A 12,387-nucleotide genomic window follows, 5' to 3' on the forward strand; every position below is an offset into this window, starting at 1 on the left:
TGCCCTTATCCTTCTAAATGGAAGTGTTCATGGGTTTAGATGATGGGTATCTGAGGATCTTTGGTGCATCGTGTAGATAGTACACATTGCTGCTTTGATCATTGGTGGTCAAGGGTCTTTTTAAAGTATGTTCCTCAGATATAGGCATCACTGGCTAGGCTGGCATTTATCACCTATCCCTAACTGCCCAGGGGGCAGTAAGAAGTCAACCACATTGCTGTGGGTCTGGAATCACATGCAGGCCAGACCAGGTGACAATGGTAGATTTCCTTCCCTGAAGGACATTAGCCACCCAGTTGAGTTTTCATGACAATCAATAATGGTTACAATTAGGCTAAAACTTTGTTCCAGAATTTCACTGAATTCATATTTCACCATCTGCCATGGTTAAATTTGAAACCATGCACCCAGAGCATTCATCTAAGGGTCAGGATTAGCTTTTGTCCGAAATGTCGATTTTCCTGCTCCTCGGATGCTGCCTGAACTGCTATGCTTTTCCAGCACCATTCTAATCTAGACTCTGGTTTCCAGCATCTGCAGTCATTTTCTTTACCTCAGGATTACTAGCCCAGTGATAGTACCATGACACCATCCCACACATGGATGTAGATGGTTGAGAATGAGGCTATTAAGTGGGCCCCTTTGTCCTGGACAGCGTTCAGTTTTTCAAGTGTCTTTGGTGCTGCGCTCATCCAGGCCATGGTCAATAAGGTATACTAACGTCGCTACTTCTCAGGAGGCTGAGGAAATTCAGCACGTCCATAAAAACTCTCACCAAGTTTTGTTGACGCACAGTAGAAAGCATTCTATCTGCATGCATCATGGTATGGCAACTGCTCTGCCCTGGACCAATAAGAAACTACAGGAAGTTGTGAACACAGCCAGGACCATCACGCAAGCCAATCTTCACTGACTCCACCTATACTTCCCGCTGCCTCAGGAAGGTAGCCACCAAAATCAAAGACCCCTCCCATCTTGGTTATAATCTCTTCCAACCTCTTCTGTCAGGCAGAGATACAAAAACTGAGACACATATACCAACAGATTCAAGAACAGCTTCTTCGCCACTTTTATTAGATTTCTGAATGCACCTTTCAAATTTTAAATGTAGTGTTGATCTTGCTCTTTATTACCTTCTCTGTAACCATTACATTCGTCTCCTCGCTCTGTTCTATTACTCTTAAGCACTTCGTACAGTATGACCTGCTTGTACTTCACTGTACCTCGGTACATGCGACAATTATAAATCAAATCAAATACTCTGTCACGCTGCTCACTGGTACGTTTTGGTGCAAGTTATTAAGAAATCTGGCAATGGAAAGCTAATCTCAGTAATGGTGATCATGAACCCATTGTCAATTGACATCAAAACCCAGCTGGGCAGAAGTGGGTACTGCAGATGCTGAAGATTAGAGTCAAGGTTAGAGTGGTGCTGGAAAAGCACAGCAGGTCGGGCAGCATCCGAGGAGGAGGAAAATCGACGTTTTGGGCAAAGGCCCTTCATCAGGATGCTCCTCGAATGCTGCCTGACCCGCTATGCTTTTCCAGCACCACTCTAATCAAAACCCGGTTGGTTCATTCCCTGCAGGCAATGAAATCTGCCACCCTGACCCACATGCGACTCCAGACCCACAGCAATGTGGTTGACCACTTCAGAGAAATTAGTGATGGGCAATAAATGACAACAATATCCAACGGAAGAATAAGTATTAGAAAAGGATAGCGGGCAGGTTTGGGGACGGGTTGGGGGTGAGTTAGTTGCCATGAAATCCCAGTCTCTGACCCACTCTTGTAGCTTGATAATTACCATGGCAAGTCCCATTCAGTTTCTAGTCAATGGTGAATCTAGGATGTGGGGGATTCAGTGATGATAATACCATTAGATGTCAAGTGTGGATGGTTAGATTCTCTCTTGTTGGAGATGGACATTACCTGGCATTTATGTAACATGAATACACCAGCTCAATCCAGAATGTTGCCCAGATCTTATTGTATTTGAACACAGACAGCTTCAGTGTCTGAGGAGTTGTGAATGATGCTGAACATTGTGCAATCATTGACAAACATCCCCACTTCTGATGAAGGGAAGGTTGTTGATGAAGATGGTTCAAACTAGGGCACCACACTGAGGAATTGGGCTCTTGTAGTTGTAGTGTCCATACCTTTTACCGAAGGGGTCCAGGTTCAAGTCTCACCAGAAATATGCAACAAAGTCTATGAACAGGTTGATTAGAAATGATCTACAATGAGGAATTCCTGAGACTGAGATGATTCAACCACCTTCATGGTGTCCCCACAACCACCTTCATGGTGTCCCCACGATGGAACTCCCACCCTATTACCTTGAGCAATCTGTGATGCTTTCAGCCGATCCTCCTCCAGATGGTTTGCCGTCCACAGGAATAAGGCTCCTCCAACAACAGCAATAAAAGGGCACAGCAGGAAGGCATGTTCCAAGCTCACAAACCTCCAAAAACTCGAGGCTGGACGGGTTTTCCGGATACCATCGGAGATCTGCAGGCAGGTCAACCACACAATCAACCATTTCCCTACACAAAGGCCTGTCCAGCTCTTCCTACTGAGACCTGGAAACACTCACGGCTGCCCTCAATTGGCTGCAACTCATCTGTGACACACCTCATCCCCTACAAAAGACATTTGAGCTTTATGGGTTAGTGGAGAACCTTTCTCCTGTTTAAATAATGGGGCCCAATCATTTTACTTAGGTGTGCTCCCCCTCTGGGAACAATGTGAGAACTAATACTTCTCTGGTGCTCATCCAATGCTAATCATGAAGAGAGAGTAAAGGTGGGCGCGGGGGCAGTGGGAGGGTATCGCGCAAGGAGCTAAAAGGTCTCCTCTTGTTGTTAAAGCAGACAGATAGTTTCAGATGGGTCTCAATGGGTAACAGCGTTAGCTGGGGCTCAGCAGGTAACAACATTAGCTGGTGCTCAGTGTGTAACAGCGTTAGCTGGGGCTCAGTGGGTAACAGTGTTAGCTGGGGCTCAGTGGGTAAAAGTCAGGCTAGCACAACAGTAAGTGCTGCCACTGAGACGCTGTAGCGAAGGAATGCTTCACAGTGCAGCTAACGTTAAATGGCAGTGCTGCGTTCACTTTCAGGTACAGTTGCACATCTCTGGGCAATGCTTTGAAGTGGAGCACAGCTGGACTCTCTGTGCGCTAGCCAACATTTATGAAACCCTCCTCACCAAAACAGCTTGCCTGGTTGTTGCCATGGTAGTGTTTGTGGGAGCGTGCTGTGCACAAATTGCCTGCTGGGTTTCCTTTGTCACAACAGTGACCATTTGTTTCTCAGTTCAAAGCTGTCATTTGTTCAGGGGTGGTCCTGCGGTTGTGGAAGGTGCTATGCTAATGCAACTCTTTCTGATGGACAGTATTTCAACAGCTGCTCTGCCTCAGGGAGGGTTAAACTCGGAGTTCCGTGTGCCTCTCCCCTGGCCATCAGCAGAATGTGGCTTGTGTCAGTACCAAAAGATACCTTGGCTCGAGTCATAAAGTCTGAGGACTTCTCAAAGTGCGCCAGATGTGGTGGCAGCAGCCAACTTCTGCACAGCAAGATCCCACAATCCTCCCACAATCCAAAAATGTGCAGGTTAGGTGAATTGGCCATGCTAAATTGCCCGTAGTATTAGGTGAAGGGGTAGATGCAGGGGAATGAGTATGAGTGGGTTGCTCTTCGGAGGGTCGGTGTAGACTTGTTGGGCCGAAGGTCCTTTTTCCACACTGCAAGTAATCTAATCTAATCTAAAAACCGCAATGAAATAGTGCACAGAGATGTCATGGATGTTAAGATGGCAGGGTGGAGGGGGAGGGGAGTACATATTGGCTGGGAAACTCCCTCTTGGATCTGTGTCATGACTCTACCTCCCGCTGAGAGTGAGGATAGCACCTCATATAGTTTAATAATAGTTGGATAATAGTTTAAAGTGTCATCTGAGAGAGGTATGTCTGACAATGCCCAGAGCTACAAAGCTGCCTAAACCTGTGAAAGGTGAGACATAAATACGTCTTCCTTTCCTCCTCATTGCCAGTCAGGCTATGCCACTGAGCTCCCTGTATAGTCCACGCTGGAACAGAGGCCAGGGTGTAAGTGAAAAGGTGGTTGGTACTTACAGCGCCAATGATGTAGGAGCTGCTGGCATCTCCCAGGACATGGCAGATGGTGATCTGCACTGCCTCTGCCAACGAACGACGACTTGGAATAATAATGTACTAGGAATCAAAAGAAACTGGCAGTTACAACTCTCGTTTCACACATGTCCCACACAGATACACTTACACATTCCTTCAGGTCTCTGACTCCAAGCTGGACTCTGTGAAATTGTCTGACCCAACTCCACATGTCAGAAATCTGGAGGAACACTGCCCTGAATTTCTGTCCATGGAATGAAATTCCCCCTCAAAGGAGGTTGACACGGTGGGGAGGGTTCATGGTTATTTTTTTTCCTGAGGAGACTCAAAATCAAAATATATATATATAATATATATATATATTATATATATATATATTCTTCTTTTTAATAACCCCCACACTACCGCCTAACTGCAGTAGTGCTTACATTTTCCCCAGCACCCACGTTTTGTGTGTGCAGGTGTAAGACACGGTGAAACACACAAAGTGTACAAATCTTTATCCAGTTTCCACCACCAGGAAGAAAGGAAACACCCGAGTGGCCAGTGACAAGCAGTGCCCTTCACATCAAAGGGCAATGCTGTGTGATCAAACAGTGAAGGGGAGGGCAGGGATTAAATCAAAGTAGAATTGGAGGGGAAAATAAAGATTCATGGTTACTCAAGGCTCTGACAATCATCAAATCAAGTTGACCCATTGTGCCTCTAACAATTCTGTTAATGAGCTGTCCAATTTAACTCAGCCTCAGCTCCTGCCCCATGGGCCGGGACTTGGGAGTTTTTTCTTAACCTAATTCCTTTTTCACAAGTTATTATTGAACCTACTTCCACCGCCTTTTCAGAATGTGGATTCCTGATTACAGCGTTAAAGGAACATTCTTCATCATTCCGTCGGGCCCTTGAGGATTAACAGATCAGCCGTGATCTCATTGAATGGCAAAGCAGAATTGATGGGCTGAATGGCCTGCTTCTGCTCCTGCACCGTAGGACTTTATCAATCATCTTAATTCGCCATCCTCTGGTTTGCAGCCAGTGCAAACGGTTGCTCCTTATGTGCTCCATCCAAACTCGCCAGAATTCTGCACACCTTTATTAATTCTCCAGCTAACATCTTCCTCACAGAGAACAGTCCAGGCTTGTCCAGTCCACACAATGAACATTTGAATAGGAGTGTGTGCAGGCCATTCAACCCCTCAAGCCTGTTTTACCGTTCAATATAGCTGTGTTTTAAATACTTCATTCCCACACTATCCCTGTTAATCTTCAATATCCCCGCCAAACAAGAGTCTACTCACCTCTCTGTTTTTAAAATATTCAATGAACCCCCACCTCCATCACTTTAAGAGGCAAAATCTCATAACGCCCTGAGAAAGAATTCTCTTCGTCTCTATCATAAAGTCACAGCACGGAAACAGATCCTTCGGTCCAATCAGTCCGTGCTAATCCCAAACTAAACTAGTCCCACCTGCCTGCTCCTGGCCCATATCCCTCCAAACCTTTCCTATTTATGTAATTATCCAAATGTCGGTTAAACATTATAACTGTACGCACATCCGTCACGTCTTCATGCATTCCACATGCAAACCACTTTCTACATAAAACATTTGGCTCTCATGCTGCTTTTAAAATCTTACTCCTCTCCCCTTAAAAATATGCCCCCGTTCTTGAAATCCCCCATCCTATGGAAAAGACCAGTAATTCTATCCATACCCCTCATGAATTTCTATCAGGTCACCTCCGACACGCCACTGAAAGAAGTCCCAGCCTATTTTTATAAATCTAACCTTCCATATTCAGCAACATCCTGGTAAATCTCTTCTGAATCCTCTCCAGGTTAATAATCTCCTCCCTATCATAGGGCAACCAGAACTGGACACAGGACTCCAGAAGAGGCCTGTCCTGAAAGGACAACTCCTGATTTTTGGGGACCCCACTCACAAAACACCGTTCCTCTGTCTGTCTTGTCAAGATCATTTAGTATTTTATAAACTTCAATCAAGTAACCTATCACGCTTCTAACCTCCAGTAGAAACCAGCCTCATGCTCATATAACAAACCAGGTATCAATCCAGTAAACCACCTCCACCATCTTGTCCAACAAAGCTCAGACTTGATCTACCCTTGAGCATTTCAACATTCTGACGCTGAAATCTACCACTTTGTCTACTGGAAAGTGCAAACCATAGGGAACACTGTTGGCAGACAGGGTGTTCCATAGGGATAGATCCAGAGTAGAGGATGAAAGATTCACGTAGACGATGGAATACATTGAAACCATGCACCTTCAAACCCTCCATTCGCACCCCCGCCCGGCTAATAAATATCATTCCACGAAGCTGAATCTCCAACTAAATGCCAAACCCCAAAACTGAAGAGACGAGGAGAGAATAATTGGGTTGTTGATAGAAACACGAATATTTGTGCTCCAGAAAAAGGCCATTTAGCCTACCTTTGTTGTCAGCAAAAAGCCTACATCCTATCGAGCTTTCCAATTCTTGGTCTGATAGATAGAATTCTGACATTATGGAAACAGGCCATTCGACCCACTGGGTCCACACTAACTTCTGAACACCATCCCACCGAGAGCGAACCCCTATCCTATCCCTGTAAACCCCCTCCCCCTCTCCACAATTTCCCATGGCTTATCCACCTAGCCTGCACAGCCCTTGACACTATAGGCAATTTAGCATGGCCAATCCACCCAATCTGCACATGTTTGGACTGTGGGAGGAAACCGGAGCACCCGGTGGAAACCCATGGTGTAGCTCTGTCAGGCATCAACTTCCTATCCCAGTATCTTAGAGTCATTGACATCTACAGCATAGAAAAAAGCCCTTCAGTCAGCCCATTAACTCTGCACTGGTCAAAAGCAAACACCGAACTGTTCTAATCCCAATAATTTAATCCTTTCGCAAAACCATTTGATCTTTTGGGAGAGTCAAAAAAATAGCAGATTAAAAGCTCAGACTGATTTGGAAAACAAAGGGTTTGGAAATAATTTCTGAGATTCATCAATTCTCATCCTCTCAAGCAGTAAGCTTCAGGTCTCCTCCAATCTCTGGGTGAACAAATTGCTCCTCACCTCCCCTGTGATCCTCCCATCAATTATTTTAAATATGTGGCTCCATATTGATCTTTCTGTAAATCAAAATAGGTCCATCCCACCCACTCTAAGGCCCTTGGAATTTTATAAACCTCAATTATTTCTTCTCCCTGTTTCCTGAGTTCCAAAGAAAACAACTTCTAATCGCTCCTCAGACCTGGAATTCTCCAGCTCATCAAAAAGCTCCACATTGTACAACGTCAGAAACTAATTACAATAACCCAGGAATGCGGTGGCTTAGAATGGAATGCAAGTCCGATGTAGTCTTTACAAATCTCGTGGTGGGATAAATCGGTAAGTATTTTGAAAGATAAACAGAAAGCCATGGTGTACCTTTATTGTGATGACTATATTGTATTTCCATCAGAATGGTTCAACCTTCTTGGATTGCATTATCTCACAGTACATTACAACACGGACCTTTGTTTACTTAAGAGCAACTCACTCTCTTTTTAAAATAATCTCCTCCTTGAGTTCTGGGTGTTGCCTTTAGATCTGGTGTCCATCTGTCTTGGTGAGGCATTGAATAGTGAATGGAATTATTTTGCCCGTGAGATACAAGGCCTTGAGCTGTTTGATTGTTGTGAAAGAACATGGCTGCCATGTCTGGGCTGCTCCCTATGAACTCTCAAACATACAACTGACAGGAAACGTTTGGCCATCCAGACTTTCCCACAGACAGGGTTAGCTTCTGCATACACTCCTCACTCTACCCAAAGCCACTTGACTTGTTGGGAGACCCAATAAATAGCAGATTAAAAACTTGGGCCAACTTCAAATACAAAAGGGCTTGGAAAATTTCTCTCTGATTCCTTCAGATAATTCAAACTGGTTCATGGAGGTCAAATCTTTTCAATAAGTGATCGCCACCAGCAACTCTATTGGCCATTGCTTAGTTACCAGTGGCTAAACCAGATGATTTGCAGCCTCTTTCATAGCCAGCTAACTAAAGATGAAGTAACAAGTGGTACATGCAAGAGTTTTGAAGTGGTGTTTGGACAGAAGAAAGAGTGCAGCAACCTGACTGCAATTGAATATCCCCTGTCTCATCCTGCGAAAAGAATGACCCAGCTGGATTGGGCAGCAAAGTAAATGGCTTTGACATTATAACAGGGCACAAGGCAATAGGATTATCTGAAGACATGACATTCATGTTTTTGGGTGTGTGGGACTGACAAGAGGAATCCAGACACTGATTTGCAATCCTCCATTTAAACATGGTTTGATGTCAATTTTTGAAAATGGCCATCCCATCAAGTACAGGAGATTGGGAAACACGAGCTAATTGTGGTGGTTAAGCTGATTTAATAGGTTTACAGGGTGTGTGTGGGGGTGTAACAGTTCACTCAAGTCTGGCATCGTACACATATACCTGCACATTGCAGTCTGGATCTGTAGAGATGTTGTTACACACCTCTGGAGCAAGTGGGACTAAAACCCAGGTGTCCTGGTCCAGAGGTGGAGATATTACCACTGCAAGACCCCTAGGCTGGAGCTATGGATAGTGATGGGAGAGGCTCCAATTTCTTTCCAACTGGAGGCTGACCAAGAATCTCTCCTGCCTGTTCTTAGCTTCTGCCTTTGGTATGTGTTGGAAAGACTTGTACATCTGAAATGCAGCCTGTTTGGCTGTCTTATGAAGTCCTAGAATGGGACTCAAACCGGGAGCTTCTGACTCACAGTCAGGGACATTACCCACTACCCCACATGACTTTCTATAGATTAGATAGAAAGACACTACTTCCAATGGTGGAAAATGCAGAAACTATTCAGAACTCAGTAATCCACTTGACTAGCACTCTATCCCCCACCTTCAAAGTTCACAACACCGATGTTCAGGAGCAGCAGCACGTACTATCTACACAATGCACTGCAGCAATCCACCGAGGCTGCATTAAGAGCACCTTCCAAACTTGCCACCTCTACCATCTAGAAGGACAAGGGTAGCAGATACACGGGAATACCACCACCTGAAGGTTCCCCTCCAAGCCAGTGACCTTCTTGACTTGGTAACTGCATCACCGTTCCTTCACTGTCACTGGGAATTCCTGTCAGTACTGTGGGTCTATCTACAGCACATGGGCTGCAGCAATCCAAGAAGGCAGCTCACCATCTTCTCCTCAAGGGGCAACTAGAGATGGGCAATAAATGCTGGCCCAGCCAGTGTGCCCAAATACCATGTATGAATAAAAAAACAAATGAGGGCTACACACATAAGAATAAACATACTAAACCAAAGTATCAATGGATATGGATGAAGGGCTTTTGCCCGAAACGTCGATTTCGCTGCTCATTGGATGCTGCCTGAACTGCTGTGCTCTTCCAGCACCACTGATCCAGAATCTGGTTTCCAGCATCTGCAGTCATTGCTTTTACCTATGGAATCAGGACAACTTGGATGGAGTGGGGGTTCAGATCAGACACGTGGAATGGAAAATGTGGACAATTCAGAAGTTGAGTACCCTGTTCCTTCACTCAGCCAAGATGTAACGGTAAAGGAAAGCCATGAGGCAATCAGAGTTCCTTCAGAATCAGATGATCTTTAACGAGGATTACAGGACAAGGACATGAAACTGAATTTATCATTATCATCTGATGAGACATTAGAGATTGCACATTTCAAAGTTATTCTCACCTCCGAACGACCTGAGAAAATATTACATGTCTCAAATCAGTGAATGGCGCAGCAGTGAACCAGGGAGTGGGACTTACCAAGAGAATGTCTGCAACAATTGCCCAATTCAAAGCGAGGAAGGTCTCTCCCAGAGCGATGAAAACCTTTGGAAAAAGAAGCATTTTCAGTCAGAGTGTCATCCTGCAGGACAATCCAACACTAGGCAGTATGCAGTGACAACGGAGTTGGTTTTTTTTAAGATTACTTACAATGTGGAAACAGGCCCTTCGGCCCAACAAGTCCACACCGACCCGCCGAAGCGCAACCCACCCATACACCAACATATACCCCTTACCTAACACTACGGGCAATTTAGCATGGCCAATTCACCTGGCCCGCACATCTTTGGACTGTGGGAGGAAACCGGAGCACCCGGAGGAAACCCACGCAGACATGGGGAGGACGTGCAAACTCCACACAGTCAGTCGCCTGAGGCGGGAATTGAGCCCAGGTCCCTGGTGCTGTGAGGCAGCAGTGCTAACCACTGTGCCACCGTGCCGCCTGGTTGGGAGATGACAATCATTGCTTTTGATATACCCTACCTTTAGCACGGTCACTGGAATTTGAGTGTAACCAATAGATGATGGGGAAACAGACCAAGTGGTTGCTGCTCATGAGGTGATTACAGCTCAGTCATATTAATGCTTCAAGATAAAAAGATTCAAAAGGAATTGTGGGGGTGGGGGATGGTTGACAAGCCGGTCAAACAGGAAGGCTGGTCAGTGGAAGGGACAGCACAACGTCATTTGCATCCCGCACAGAGCAAAATACCAACGGCTGTAAGACAGGTTAAAGAGTCATCATGCTCGAGGCAAAGGGTTTACTTTCCATACAAGACATCACACTGCCCGGGCCAGTAATAAACTGAATGATACACTGCCCGGGCCAGACACATACAGAATGATACACTGCCCGGGCCACGCACACACAGATTGATACACTGCCCGGGCCAGGATCACACAGAATGATACACTGCCCGGGCCAGTCACACACACAATGATACACAGCCCAGGCCAGGCACACATAGAATGATACACTGACCGGGCCAGACACATAGAGAATGATACACTGCACGGGCCAGACACATAGAGAATGATACACTGCCCGGGTCAGGCACACACAGAATGATACACTGCCCGGGTCAGGCACACACAGAATGATACACTGCCCGGGCCAGACACACACACAATGATACACTGCCCAGGCCAGGCACACATAGAATGATACACTGACCGGGCCAGACACATAGAGAATGATACACTGCACGGGCCAGACACATAGAGAATGATACACTGCCCGGGTCAGGCACACACAGAATGATACACTGCCCGGGTCAGGCACACACAGAATGATACACTGCCCGGGTCAGGCACACACAGAATGATACACTGCCCGGGCCAGACACATAGAGAATGATACACTGCAGGGGCCAGGCACACACAGAATGATACACCGCCCGGGACAAGCACATACAGAATGATACACTGCCCGGGCCAGGCACATACAGAATGATACACTGCCCGGGCCAGACACATACAGAATGATACACTGCCCTGGCCAGACACATACAGAATGATACACTGCCCGGGCCGGGCACATACAGAATGATACACTGCCCGGGCCAGGCACACACAGAATGATACACTGCCCGGGTCAGGCACACACAGAATGATACACTGCCCAGGCCTGGCACATACAGAATGATACACTGCCCGGGACAGGCACACACAGAATGATACACTGCCCAGGCCAGGCACATACAGAATGATACACTGCCCGGGCCAGGCACACACAGAATGATACACTGCACAGGCCAGGCACATAGAGAATGATACACTGCACGGGCCACGCACATACAGAATGATACACTGTCCGGGCCAGACACATAGAGAATGATACACTGCACGGGCCACGCACATACAGAATGATACACTGCCCAGGCCAGGCACACACACAATGATACACTGCCCAGGTCAGGCACATACAGAATGATACACTGCCCGGGCCACGCACATACAGAATGATACACTGCCCGGGCTAGACACATAGAGAATGATACACTGCCCGGGTCAGGCACACACAGAATGATACACTGCCCGGGTCAGGCACACACAGAATGATACACTGCCCAGGCCTGGCACATACAGAATGATACACTGCCCGGGACAGGCACACACAGAATGATACACTGCCCGGGCCAGGCACATACAGAATGATACACTGCCCGGGCCAGACACATACAGAATGATACACTGCCCTGGCCAGACACATACAGAATGATACACTGCCCGGGCCAGGCACATACAGAATGATACACTGCCAGGGCCAGACACATAGAGAATGATACACTGCACGGGCCAGGCACATAAAGAATGATACACTGCCCGGGACAGGCACACACAGAATGATACACTGCCCAGGCCAGGCACATACAGAATGATACACTGCCCGGGACAGG

At 46.5% G+C, this 12,387-nt stretch overlaps 1 protein-coding gene across 2 annotated transcripts in view; it reads right to left on the reverse strand.

The window, feature by feature from the left end:
- Positions 1 to 12,387, reverse strand: part of LOC132830323 (protein spinster homolog 3-like) — a 142,416-nt gene that overhangs the window by 46,826 nt on the left and 83,203 nt on the right. For both annotated transcript variants that reach the window (XM_060847931.1, XM_060847932.1), the window contains exons 9-11: positions 9,968 to 10,033; positions 4,135 to 4,233; positions 2,343 to 2,514 (exon numbers count right to left, since the gene is read on the reverse strand). In XM_060847931.1, coding sequence (XP_060703914.1) covers positions 2,343 to 2,514; positions 4,135 to 4,233; positions 9,968 to 10,033 — 337 coding nt within the window. The remainder of the gene's footprint in view (positions 1 to 2,342; positions 2,515 to 4,134; positions 4,234 to 9,967; positions 10,034 to 12,387) is intronic.

This window comes from Hemiscyllium ocellatum, chromosome 31 (genome assembly GCF_020745735.1).
Source record: "Hemiscyllium ocellatum isolate sHemOce1 chromosome 31, sHemOce1.pat.X.cur, whole genome shotgun sequence".
Taxonomy (NCBI): Eukaryota; Metazoa; Chordata; class Chondrichthyes; order Orectolobiformes; family Hemiscylliidae; genus Hemiscyllium; species Hemiscyllium ocellatum.